Raw genomic sequence first — 12,714 nt, forward strand, 5'->3', positions numbered from 1 at the left:
GGACAGAAATATGATAGTTGCTTATAGTGAAATCTGTGTAGTTTTGTGCATTTAAAAAAAAAAAAAAAAAGCCAGACCATCCCTATCTTCCCCAGATTAACCGCAAACCCTCCGCCACCGCTTCAACCCGCGGCGGGGCACCCGACGCCCGCCAGGGCGGCCCCAGCCCCCGTCATGCTCCCGCCCACCCCCGAAGCGCGGCGACCCGCGACGCGCTCCTGCTCCCGCTCCCGCCCCCNCCACGGAGCGACGTGCCCGGCGGCCAATGCCAGAGCCGCGCTCCGGCAGCCGCCTCCCCCGCCGGCGCGGGCCAATGCGGTGCGGCGGGAGGGGGGGCTTAGCGCCGCGCACACCCTCCCTCTGGGCTTATTGAGAGTTATATCAAGAATTTCAGTTCAGAGAGAGAGAGAAGGAGAGAGTGTGCGTGAGAGGGAGACTGGGAGGGAGGAGGGAGAGCGCCGTCGCTTCCTCCCATCACTGAAGCAATAATCTGTTAGGAATTTTTTTTTCCTTTTTTTTTTCTTTTTTTTTCCTTTTTTTTTTCTTTTTTATTTTTTTTAAATGTGGGCAACTATCACTCCAGAGGTAAGAAGGGGGAGAGAAGCACCGCCAGACCAACTCTGTCATTTCCAGTAAGAAGTTGCAGACTTGATGTAGCTGTCTCTGCTGTGGTGAGAGAGGGATGGAAATTGCGTGCAGTGCAGAGTGGAGAATACTCCCCGTCTAAAGAAGTGCACCGGATTTTTGCTTGCTGCTTGTTTGCGCTGTTGCGTGCGCGTTAAGCACCCGAAGGATCGCCGCTTAATAGAAATGAAACGTGGAGAGGATGACTAACGACGGAACTGTGAATTTGTTCCCTGGAGTTGCTAATTTGCCACCCCGAAGCAACACATATCTCAAGGAGGAAGCGTTTGGCTGCTGCTGATTTCTCCAAAACTGGTGGTTTACCAGATGCATTGTGCTGTATCTGCTGGAACAGATCATTGCTTAGCTGCAGCAGATCGTCAAAGGTAGACAACCAACGTAAGTGCAAAGTTACCCATACACCGTGATGCATTTCATTAAAAAAAATAATCAGAGCCAACACGCAGTGTATGTATCTAGGGAGAGGATCAGTATTTCGGATTCAGTTGGTGCTGGTGGCAAAGGATCACCTACTCCCTGTCTCTGCATCCCTACCTGCATCACTCTGCTGGAAGTAATCACGGGCAGCAGCTCCCGTGCTGCTTAATGCAGATAAGGTTAGTGCTGAGGGTGCCCGGTTCCCCCAAACTGCAGGTGCTGGAGCCTTGCACCCGGGTAATTCGCAGCTAGCAGAGCATGCAAACACAAGTCCTTCTGTCGCCTTTTTTTTTTTTTTTTTTTTTTTTTTTTTTTTTTACCTGCATTATTAGTCTGCAGTCTTTATGTGTGGCAGCTGCTAATAACATCCTAAAGGGAGATCGGTGTCAATGGAGAAAGGCTGAAAGGCTGTACCTCTTTTCCTCCTCTCATATTCAGAAAATATATTCTCCCCCCTCTGTCTGTAAACATATTGGCTGCTCCTAAGTTGCATTTGGAATTTCCAGCCCCCCTCGGTTTAGACCGTGTTTTAAAACAAACAAAGTTTAAGATTATTAAACAGAAGGGGAAGTATCCAACATCTGGAGAGGATCCACTGGGCTGAGAGTGTAAGAAACTGTAAGTCCTGTTATTGTCTCGTCAGTTAATAGGGATGTGAAGTCGCCAGTGACGACTGCTGCAGCAGCAGCATGTCCGGGTGGTTATTTCCCAGTACAATCGCAGTAGTGGGGGATGCAAGGCACAGGGAGCAGAGCGAAATCTGGTTAGCAAGAGCTGAAAAATACGTATGGAAGCAAACAGCAAATGACATTTGGCAGCTGCCATAGCAGTTAGAATCCAGCAGAAGTACAGGAAGGTTTTTACTTGCACCAAATGACTGGGTGGAGGAGGGTAGAGGGGAAACGCACGCTACGGATTACATGGTGTGCCAAGAAATTATTCAGAAAGTACGTGTTGAAACTGCAGCTACCCTTAATCCTGCAAGTAGTTATTTCTGCTCTCGCTCTCTGCAAACGCAGCCAATGGGATATTGGTGCATTTGTCCGGAGGGATTGCTTGTAAAGGGGAGCAGTAGGAGAGCATACTGCTGCAAGCGTGCCTTGCAAAAACAAGTAGTAGTTGGAAATTGTGGATTTGTCATACCTTAAAAACCAATAATGCTGTTCTGTGTGGTTGTGTTGACAGTGCTGTCTCCAAATAAGAAATGAGATGTAATGCATCCTGCAGTCCATGCATGCCTCCTCTTGCAAATCGCGCATCATTTCTGTGTGGAAACCTTTAAGTCCTAAAACCCAGGAAAAGAGAATAAAAACATTATCATGGACCTGAGGGAATTTTACTTGTTGGCCGCTTTGATTGCCTGTTTAAGGCTGGATTCTGCTGTGGCTCAAGAACTTATTTACACTATTAGAGAGGAGCTGCCTGAAAACGTCCCCATAGGAAACATACCAAAGGATCTGAACATTTCTCACATCAATGCTGCCACGGGGACCAGTGCCAGCCTTGTCTACAGACTGGTGTCCAAAGCAGGGGATGCCCCTCTGGTCAAAGTGTCCAGTACCACCGGGGAGATCTTTACAACATCAAACAGAATAGACAGAGAAAAACTCTGCGCTGGCGCTTCCTATGCAGAAGAAAACGAGTGTTTCTTTGAACTTGAAGTGGTGATTCTCCCCAATGACTTTTTTAGGCTGATCAAGATAAAAATAATTGTGAAGGATACTAATGACAATGCACCTATGTTTCCATCCCCTGTCATCAATATCTCCATACCAGAAAACACTCTGATCAACAGTCGCTTTCCAATCCCATCAGCAACAGATCCCGATACAGGTTTCAACGGTGTGCAGCACTATGAGTTGTTGAACGGACAGAGTGTCTTTGGCCTGGATATCGTAGAAACTCCAGAAGGAGAGAAATGGCCTCAACTGATTGTGCAGCAGAACTTGGATAGAGAGCAAAAGGACACCTACGTGATGAAAATCAAAGTGGAGGATGGAGGGACCCCGCAGAAATCCAGCACAGCTATCCTGCAAGTCACAGTAAGTGATGTCAATGATAACAGGCCAGTTTTTAAAGAGAGTCAAGTAGAGGTTCATATACCAGAGAATGCGCCTGTAGGCACTTCTGTAATTCAGCTTCATGCTACAGATGCAGATATAGGAAGCAATGCAGAAATCAGATATATTTTTGGTGCCCAAGTTGCCCCTGCGACCAAAAGATTTTTTGCTTTAAACAACACCACAGGGCTGATCACGGTTCAGAGGTCCTTAGATCGGGAAGAGACTGCTATTCACAAAGTGACAGTGCTGGCTAGTGATGGTAGCTCTACACCAGCTCGGGCAACTGTGACCATCAATGTCACTGATGTAAACGATAACCCTCCGAACATAGACCTCAGGTACATAATAAGTCCCATCAATGGCACAGTGTACTTATCTGAGAAAGATCCTGTCAATACAAAGATTGCTCTAATTACGGTTTCAGATAAGGACACTGATGTGAATGGCAAAGTGATCTGTTTCATTGAGAGAGAGGTCCCCTTCCACCTGAAGGCAGTTTACGACAACCAGTATTTGTTAGAGACCTCTTCCTTGTTGGACTATGAGGGCACCAAAGAATTCAGCTTTAAAATTGTGGCTTCCGATTCTGGCAAGCCCAGTTTGAACCAGACTGCCCTGGTAAGAGTTAAGCTGGAGGATGAAAATGACAACCCTCCGATTTTCAGCCAGCCTGTAATTGAGCTGTCAGTTTCTGAAAACAACCGTCGTGGTCTATACTTAACAACTATTAGTGCCACAGATGAAGACAGTGGGAAAAATGCAGACATTGTTTATCAGCTTGGCCCTAATGCCTCCTTTTTCGATCTGGATCGAAAGACAGGAGTTCTGACAGCCTCCAGAGTTTTTGACAGAGAAGAGCAGGAGCGTTTCATTTTCACTGTTACAGCCCGAGACAATGGCACCCCTCCTTTGCAGAGTCAAGCAGCTGTAATTGTTACTGTGTTGGATGAAAATGACAACAGTCCAAAATTTACTCATAATCACTTTCAGTTTTTTGTATCGGAGAACCTACCAAAGTACAGCACTGTGGGGGTGATCACGGTGACTGACGCAGATGCTGGGGAAAACAAAGCGGTGACCCTTTCCATCCTCAATGACAATGACAACTTTGTGCTGGATCCCTTCTCTGGAGTTATAAAGTCCAATGTTTCTTTTGATCGAGAACAGCAGAGCTCCTACACCTTTGATGTTAAGGCAGTTGATGGAGGACAACCTCCTCGCTCTTCCACAGCGAAAGTGACCATAAATGTCATGGACGTTAATGATAACAGTCCTGTTGTCATCTACCCACCTTCTAATACTTCTTTTAAACTAGTGCCACTCTCTGCAATTCCAGGATCAGTGGTAGCAGAAGTGTTTGCAGTAGATATCGACACCGGAATGAACGCTGAACTGAAGTACACAATAGTGAGTGGAAATAACAAAGGTTTGTTTCGGATTGATCCAGTGACAGGTAACATCACTCTGGAAGAAAAACCAACTCCTAATGATGTCGGGCTGCATCGCTTAGTTGTCAACATAAGTGATTTGGGTTATCCCAAATCTTTGCATACTCTTGTGCTTGTTTTTTTGTATGTAAATGATACTGCTGGAAATGCCTCTTATATTTATGACTTGATACGCAGGACTATGGAAACACCTTTGGACCGGAACATAGGAGACAGTAGCCAACCCTACCAAAACGAGGACTATCTCACGATCATGATTGCTATTGTGGCAGGTGCCATGGTTGTCATAGTGGTGATATTTGTCACTGTTCTTGTTCGCTGCCGGCACGCATCCAGATTCAAAGCTGCCCAGAGGAGCAAACAAGGTGCTGAGTGGATGTCTCCCAATCAGGAGAACAAGCAAAACAAGAAAAAGAAAAGGAAGAAAAGGAAATCTCCTAAGAGTTCTCTTTTGAACTTTGTGACCATTGAGGAGTCCAAACCTGATGATGCAGTTCACGAACCCATCAACGGGACAATAAGCCTTCCAGCAGAGCTGGAGGAGCAAAGTATAGGAAGATTTGATTGGGGCACAGCACCACCAACAACCTTTAAGCCTAACAGTCCTGATCTTGCCAAGCATTACAAATCTGCCTCTCCGCAGTCTGCTTTTCATCTCAAACCTGACACTCCCGTTTCAGTGAAAAAGCACCACGTGATTCAGGAACTCCCTTTGGACAACACCTTTGTTGGTGGCTGTGACACCCTTTCCAAACGCTCTTCCACTAGTTCAGATCACTTCAGTGCCTCAGAGTGCAGTTCCCAAGGAGGCTTCAAGACAAAGGGCCCCTTACACACCAGACAGGTAAACGAGCACTTTTACTGGTCTATAAGTACTGCATACAAGTGCCCGATCAACCAGTATTGAAAGTGCCAGTATGTTCTTTCTTTTTGTTTCAGTCTAATTTAGCTTAGTTATATTATGGGGGGAACAAAAAAAAACAAAAAAAAATCCCACAAAAAACAAAACCAACCAACCAAACAAAAATACTCAACCCCATTATCACTTACCTGGGGCTTACCCATGCATTTTCAAAATGCCTCTGGTACTTTGGATTCTGAAGATTACTAATTTTTAAAGGACTGTATGTGTCCCTGCATATGCACATGCATATGCATAAACAGACATTTTTTTTTTTCTCCCCAGTATTTGACTATCCAAATGTAAATGTTACTGAAGAAAAAACCTCTTTTATGCCAAATTTCAGTCTGAAAAATGTGACTGTTTCAAGATTGAAGGGATGTGTACATTCAATGTCAAATTTCAAAGTGAGTTGGCTTGAGTTTCTTTTACAGTTCAAGCTGATACGGAACTTTGTTAAGTTAGTGCTACTAAAGGGGTTAATTTTTTTCCCTAACAAAGACAGCTGAATTTCCAAGCTACTTCATCTGTGAAGCATGTGGTTGGTTCTTAGAATATAACTAAGCCATACGGAAGTCTTCCTCTGTTTTGAGTATAAATGATTTGTTGTAATAGATTAAAGTTGGTATTGCATAGACAGTTTGTTGCATATTTTGAAAAAATGGCCAAAGCATACTTTCAAAAGGAATGCGTTCTCTGAATACATCTGAATTATGCAGAAAAAAGTCAGCCCATTGTAAATATTTTCTCATCTTAGTAATGCATAAGTGATCTGTCATAACTCGTTTTAAACTGTGAAATACGCCATATGAAGAGGGATTAGGAGGCTGAGAAACTCATATTTCAACCAAATCCAGCATTAGTTTTTCTTAGGTCTAATAATTCCTTGCTAATAAAGATTTAAATGCAGCGCTGTCTAATTTATTTTATTGGTGCTTGTCTTTTGCCACTAAATTAGAATGTCAGTATAGCCTGTAGATGGCACTAAGGTACTATGTCGCTTACGCTGGCCCGGTGCCAGTCCTGCAGTAGGTAGGAAAAGGGGGGAGGGAAGGATCAAGCTGATATTCCAGCCAAAGAATCTTTTATTTAATGGTAGTTGCACTGGACTGGTCAGTAGTTAAGTTCGTGTGTTTACAAAGCAGCTTTCCAAGTGCTTACCTTCCCCTGCACCAACTTTTTAGGTGTTAGAAATCACTTTCGTACGCCTGTTGGCATTGTACCCTCCAAGTTATGGTGATTTCTCGGAATTTATTAGAGATACGAATCTTACAGAATCAAGCAAGACACATTCAGGCTTGTCTTTGCAAAAAGATTTTGACAGTAGCCAAGTTTAGGATAAAGTCATTCTCTTGCTGTTACATTAGCCTTATCTGAGATGAATGTGATGTACCCAGAGCTGTGTCTTGACTTTGGGTGTCTGTAAGGTGTCACACTAACAAGATACTAAGAATAAAACAAGTGCTTTTGAGGCAGCTCTGCTAAAGTAACTACTTTGAGACAACTGATACAGTGAGATACTGAAAACATCTTAGAAGATTCTCATGAAACCGTCACCTTTCTAAGAAATTGAAATTGTGGTGAAGTCCGGGAGGAGTTTTCAAGCTGCTGTACAGCACCATATACATACTGTCTGCATAAGTTTAGAAAAAGATCTCATTTAAAATCAACAAAAAAATCTGTAGAAGAGCTCTGCATTATCAGTGGTTATTTGGCTGAAGTTTTCATAAGATTTTTTTCCCCGTTTTAGTTACAAAATGTAACACCCCCAACCCACACGTTGCTTTTCTGTTCAGAGATGTTGTTAAATTAGCTTAAATTAGCTCTCCAAACTCTGTTAAGAAACTCAGACTTAATCCCCCACAGTATATTGGGGAAGTTAAGGTCTGAAGTATGATTTACCTGACAGAATGTATATGCTCTGCACAGTGAAATTGAATATGAGAAAAATATAATTTAGGAAAAAAAACCAAAAACAAAAAACAGAAAAAAACCCTACAGGCAGTATTTTCAGTTACTTGTGTTCATTACATTAAATGTATTGGTTTCATTTTAATAATCATCTGTATTCCTCTATATGGATGTGATTCAAGTTTCACTGAAGTCTTATTAAATCCTCTCTGAAGTCAGCAAATACTCATATCATGTGATTTGAATCACTCCCTGCAAAAGCTGCAATATTACATCTAACTGCAAATATAACTCTCCTTTAGACAGGCCGTTGTCTAAACTGGGTTTATGTATTTTTATTCTGTGGGGAAGGAGGAGGTGGTGGTGAGATTTTATTGTTGTTTTTTCCCAGTGATGCATGTTACAGGAAGTAACCTTATGTCCCCTTAGCATTCTTGGCTGGAGGAGTGCAGCCAACAATGGTAGTAATCATTAGCAGTCTTTGTACTATTCTTTCTGTAATTCCTGGGATTAGGATGCATCTTGGCTAACATTCACTGGCACTGCAGTTAAATACGCTTTCATAGGTCTTTCATAGGTCTTTTAATTAGATTTTTATAAAGTATGGCCTTTAAGCAAAACAGTCAGAATTAAAATAGAAATCTTACTGAATAGTAGTTAAAACTAATGTCATAGTATTGGAAAAACTTTTTATAAAAAAAATTCCTTCATGAAGAGATATTTAATTCTGTTTTCTTGAAGTTTAAAAGAATTCTTTTCTGTGTCTTCTGCTAGAAGTTGTAGTAAATTATTTGTGTTTTGGGAAATTTTTCTGTGGTTTGTAAAGGGCGTGGGAGTAGTGAAAGATGTTGAAATAGGGAAAGAAGAAATATAGGATTAATATTTATCTAAGTAATACTAGCATCCTAGGTTTCTACTTAAAATTTCTTTCAGTTCCAGCAGAATATACATTAAGTGTATCTTGCAGATGACTAAATTAAAACTGATATGGAGATGAGACCCAAGTCCCCACTTTGACTTTATTCAAGCAAAATCGTATTACTTCTAATGGGAGCTGGGCCCTAGAAATCTGTTAGAGCTGGGACCTATGTCAGAAAGCTTTTGGAATTCAGAAATCAATTGTTCAATACAGATTTATTAGTATTTTTTACTGGGCAAATTCTGTGTTAGTGTTGATAATTTTAGAGGAAATTCTGTGGTTAAGTCTTTTCTTCACATGTCTCTTTGAATTGCACAGGTTGATGTTTCAGAAGTACCCAGTATAAAAACCAAAGCCTTCTTCAAGTGCCTATCTTGCAGTAAACCTGGTGGATGCTCTGAAAAGAGCATTTTTGAATACTTGAACTTGGGATTGTTCTAAATGCTAATTCACATAATTAGGAGTATGGAAGGGATGTTACACACCACCAGCTCATATAGCTAAGCTTCCAAAATCAGTGTTATGACTCATAAAGAATGCTGAAATCTATGCAGGCTTCTCAATCAGTGTTCTTTTCAGAATTTGATTGAACTTTAAAATGCACTTGAAATTAGTAAGTCAGTACACCAAACAACTGCATAGAAATATAGTAGAAGACGATATGTATTCTTCAGAGTGAAAGCCTTTTATAAAAAGCAAATAAACAGACAAAAGCCTCCTACTCAGTATCATTAGGTTAACAGCATATTAAATAATAAAAGAAATTATGGCCAATTTGCTGTGGTTATCCCAGTTTTAAATTATAACTTCATTTAATCAGATTTGAAGCACAGCACTGGCAACTAAAACAGTTTGTAAAATAAGTATTAGTAAAGGTTTTGAGCAAAACCTTCAGTCTGCATTCCTAAGCAAATAGCATTTAGACGTGTTTAACTTTCATTTAAAGTGATGGAAATGAAGCACATCCTTAAAGTCCAAATGACTTCAGATGTTGTCTTCAAGAAAGACAGCACATCATAAGTCTTACGAGTCAAGGTGATGATTTGTAAATTCTGGAAATGTGTACAGTTGTAGTACTTCCAGGAAAGCTGAATATATGTTATCACTGACCTTTTACTTCTGTGCTGTGATGGCAGAAATTAAGGATTTGGGGCTGAATGCATTCCATACTAAAGTATATATTTTTTAAAGATACAGTCAGTAACTATGGAGCTTCCTTTACTCCTTTTTCAGTCAGTGGACTTTTTGCCTGATCAAGGAATGAGTAGCCAGGCTCCTGCTGATCAATGCAGATCACTTAAGCTTATCACGTAAGCTTTCTGTTGGCAAATGCAACTGACATTGTCTTATACTGGAATGTTTAAATTTGTAACTTTGGAGTTTATATAAGAGAAAAAAAAAAAGCTGAAAACATTAATGACTCTAATTTGATGTGCCGAGAGTGGCAATTTCAAGGTATGCATGATGGAGATCTGCATTGGAACAGCAGTACAGAATTTACGTCACCTGCAAATACTAACATTGTGTAACCATAGCATTCCATAATTCTGTACGTTATATTATTGTAGTGGCCCTGTTTTACTACTCAGTAGAAGAAAAACACAATTCCATTGTTTCTTTTCCTTTCCATGTTTAACTTGTTTTATAAGTTAGTATGGATGTTAGTCTTGGGTGAGGACTGCTCACCTGGAAAAACGTCTGCATGTAAAATCCAATTGTTTTTGAGTTCCATATATTTATATGTCTATATACTAAAATATTAGAAATGTTGGAAATGCACAATGTATTTTTCTTATCCTTGTATAACTGAAAAATAGGTTAACGGATTTTGCTCAACTGTCTAAAGAAATTCATCTTTCAACTGAGACCAAGCATGGAAAATTTCAGCTGAAAAGAAGAATTTTTCAGAAAGTTAAGAGCTTGTGAAAACTGGGGGTTATAATGGAAATCTGAACATAACCTTAAGCTATAATACCATTTTCAATAGTGACAGTAGAAATGCTAAACTAGAGTAGGGAACATTCTGTGTATACAGATACAGACAGGAAAAGCTTAGCAAGCTTCCTTGCTCTTTAAATGTTTCCCATGCAAAAGAATTTTATCGGATTCACTGGGGTCTCATCTGTACTGAATGTGCAAAGCCAAAATTTCATAAATGCTAATAAATTTGTGGCACACATGGGAGAGTGAATTGGATCCTGAGACTTTAATACTATTGGAATTCTGTGATAATGTTCTTTTGTGTATAGGAACAAGGAAGGATCCTTCTTGTTTCCATTTCAGATTTTCACTTCCGAAGAATCTATTCTTCTAGCACAGCAAAACCATATCAGCCACATTTTATTGACAGCAATTTTATTGTAGCTAGAGGCTTACAGTAAGCTGTTTATTGCTGTTCCCTAACTCAGTTGACAGCAATTGGGGAATTAATTTTCTTGCCCCTGATGTGCTTTCTTGGGTATAAACAACAGATGTTATAGATATGAAAACTGTGACCCATTTACATGCAGCAACTCTTCACGGGCACAGCCTACCTGTCTGAAGTGCGGGTTTCAAACCCTAAATTTCCTTCATCAGTTCGAGGATTCTTATTTTTGCAATACAACTTTTCATCTGTACAAATTCTGTTCAAGGGCAAATACGTGATACCTAATGGACCGGTCCTCATCTAGGTGAATTCAGTTCAAGAGCAGCCGAGTTCAAGTTTCATTTATTTCAGGATGTGCTGTATCTTCTCACTCTAGGATCGAATTGTACCCATTATACAGAATATAACTGGACCTGCCTATTATAGGTGATACTAGAGTTTTGGGTGTCACCCTTCAAAATATCAAATTGACTTTAAAATATATACTCAGAAGTTTCCTCGGTTGATTCTAAAGTAGAGTTATCTGACATGCATTCTTTAATGTCCATACCTTTGTCAAAGGAAAACAAAATCACATATTACTTTCTTTTATTACTGGTTTGACTTTATGGCCTGTGTTGGAATGTATGCAGAATGATTTATCCCAGTAGACTGATGTGTGCATTTAATCTGTTCATATCTGGTTTACATCAAATAGCATTCCATTGACTGGAAAATGATTTCCCAGGCTGTAGATGAGAAATGAATGGATACTATCAGCTATCATATTTTACTGAAGCTGGGGGTGAGAATATCTTTGTTTCCATTGGTGTCTTTTAGCAAGTCATTTGCTGCATGAAGGGTTCTAGCCTGTTACTTAACTGAGATTTTAAGTGCTTTTCTTGACACAAAATACATATCATGGTAACACTTCTTTTATAATTAAAAAATAATATAAAATAGTTCATTCTAGTATAGCTGCAACAATTTTTTTTCTAATGGATGGTGTTCTAGTGAGCTATGAACTTTCTCTGGAAACAAAAACAGACATTACTAATATAGGACACCCTAGACATATTACTACACTCTTATGTTGGTTGTACAATTACAAAAACATCACATAAATTGTTTTCTTTAGCAACATTGTTGTACCTGTCCAAAACCATGTGTAGAGTATTCCTAGGATGTGAGGAGACAGCAAAGCATTTGGCCTGATGTAATTTTGGTATTAATTTCATGTTGATCTTAATAGAAAAATCTGTGAAATCTTTCTCAGTTTTTCTCTGACTTTTTTCAGTAAGGTAGTTTAAAAATCTAATTTGTAGTCACAATGAAGTGTTCAAATTCTAGTCCCAGAAGTGTTGGTATCTGTTTTTCTTGACTGTTGTTTCTTTTCCAGCAAGTGAGTAAGAGTCAGAGAGATTTGTTTTAAAGTTAACATAGTTTTTTTTGCATCTCCTATTGCACAAAGAGGGAAAATTGAGTAATTCAGGAGTTTTCAGGAAATGGTCAAGAAATGACTGCAGTTGATGTGTAGTTTCTGTAGTTTCCTATGTGATGATGTTGTACTTTTGCCATTTATTTTGTGAAATGCCACACTGATTTTTTTGTGTATACATATTGATATTTCTACTTGAAAGTTGTTCTTGAATATGCGCAGTTCTTGCTATAATAGGAATATAAGGAGCCTTTTCTTAGAGTAGCTGTTCAATATTTGAAGTTAAGTCCAAATGGGGATAAATCTGCTGATTTATGCCATCTGTAGCTCTTCCTGATGTTAACTGCTTTATAAAAACCATAAGATGACACCAGGAGAATATTTTCTAAATCTAAAAAACATGTAAAATGAATTGAGACACATATGAGCTAAAAATCATTTTATTTTGAGCAGAATTTGATAAAATTCGGGGGATCAACTATCTAATTTTTCTTCCTTCCTTTATTCCTCACCCACAATCATAGGAACAAGATCTAGGTATCACTTTAAAACAGCAAGATCTCCCTGCTCCAGAAAATTTTAATTAGATATTCTCACTGGCTGATAGCTGTAAGAAAAAAACTAT

The 12,714-nt window shown here is 39.7% G+C and overlaps 1 protein-coding gene across 3 annotated transcripts in view; it reads left to right on the top strand.

Moving 5' to 3' along the window:
* PCDH9 (protocadherin 9) overlaps positions 420–12,714 on the top strand; it is a 190,230-nt gene continuing 177,935 nt past the window's right edge. Inside the window, exons 1-3 of one of the 3 annotated variants that reach the window (XM_021417689.1) lie at positions 420–1,023; positions 1,105–1,241; positions 2,248–7,990. In XM_021417689.1, the coding sequence (XP_021273364.1) occupies positions 2,382–5,480 (3,099 nt within the window). In that variant the 5' untranslated portion in view covers positions 420–1,023; positions 1,105–1,241; positions 2,248–2,381 and the 3' untranslated portion in view covers positions 5,481–7,990. Of the gene's footprint in view, positions 1,024–1,104; positions 1,242–2,247; positions 7,991–12,714 lie in introns of those variants that run through there. The other 2 variants (XM_021417698.1, XM_021417683.1) reach the window with 2 other exon arrangements.

The sequence above is a fragment of the Numida meleagris genome, chromosome 1 (genome assembly GCF_002078875.1).
Source record: "Numida meleagris isolate 19003 breed g44 Domestic line chromosome 1, NumMel1.0, whole genome shotgun sequence".
NCBI lineage: Eukaryota > Metazoa > Chordata > Aves > Galliformes > Numididae > Numida > Numida meleagris.